This window comes from Trichinella spiralis (genome assembly GCF_000181795.1).
Source record: "Trichinella spiralis strain ISS 195 chromosome Unknown Scfld5588, whole genome shotgun sequence".
NCBI lineage: Eukaryota > Metazoa > Nematoda > Enoplea > Trichinellida > Trichinellidae > Trichinella > Trichinella spiralis.
Window position 1 is genome coordinate 1 of NW_003532527.1, and position 737 is coordinate 737.

Consider the following 737-nt stretch of genomic DNA (forward strand, 5'->3'; position numbering starts at 1 on the left):
TGAATGTAAGTATAACTGTGAAAGTATAACTGTGAAAGTAGGTAGTGTATAGGATGAAGGTAAGTATAAGTGTGAAGGTAAGTAGTGTTTAGGGTGAAGGTAAGTATAACTGTGAAAGTAGGTAGTGTATAGGATGAAGGTAAGTATAAGTATGAAGGTAAGTAGTGTTTAGGGTGAAGGTAAGTATACGCGGGCAATTATGTAGCGTCTGTGATGAAGCTAAACAGGGTGCAAGTGGAACAAACATCAGCATATCAGCGAAAGTTTCAAAAGAAGCATGAGGGGAATAGAAAAGATAATGGGCAGAGTTTCAATAGGCTTCGTGTTCTAAGAACATTTCTCATGTCGATCATAGCAGTGTTGTTAATACAATTACCAATAAAATTCAAAAGTCGCCGATCCAGGAAATTCAGAGAAAGGCCGCAACGACAAGCCAGAGTTCGCAAATGTCACAAACACACAATCGACAGGAGTATCAAGGTCGTAAGTCGTCCAACGATTTCAGTTTTTCAGAGATTTTTCGCTATTTCATTCATGTTATTGGGCAAATGTGTAACGTATCTGCATAAAACAAATATGCAGAACCTTCTTCAAAATGCAAAATACGATTCAACTTAAATATACAGTAATGAACACGAATCATTACGACAGTCAAGTCTTAATGCAAGTAATAAATTAAATCATTAAAACGCAACAATCATAATTATACGATATTGCATCATAATAAACATTCATGA

General features: G+C 35.7%; 1 protein-coding gene across 1 annotated transcript; it reads left to right on the plus strand.

Annotated features, from left to right (window-relative positions):
- Positions 1-172: 172 nt before the first annotated feature.
- On the plus strand, positions 173-569 carry Tsp_15368 (conserved hypothetical protein; the record flags this gene model as incomplete). Its single annotated transcript, XM_003366692.1, has 2 exons — positions 173-263; positions 318-569. Coding segments are annotated over 2 exons (343 nt in total), but the record flags the coding sequence as incomplete, so codon positions are not given.
- Between the last annotated feature and the right edge of the window lie 168 nt (positions 570-737).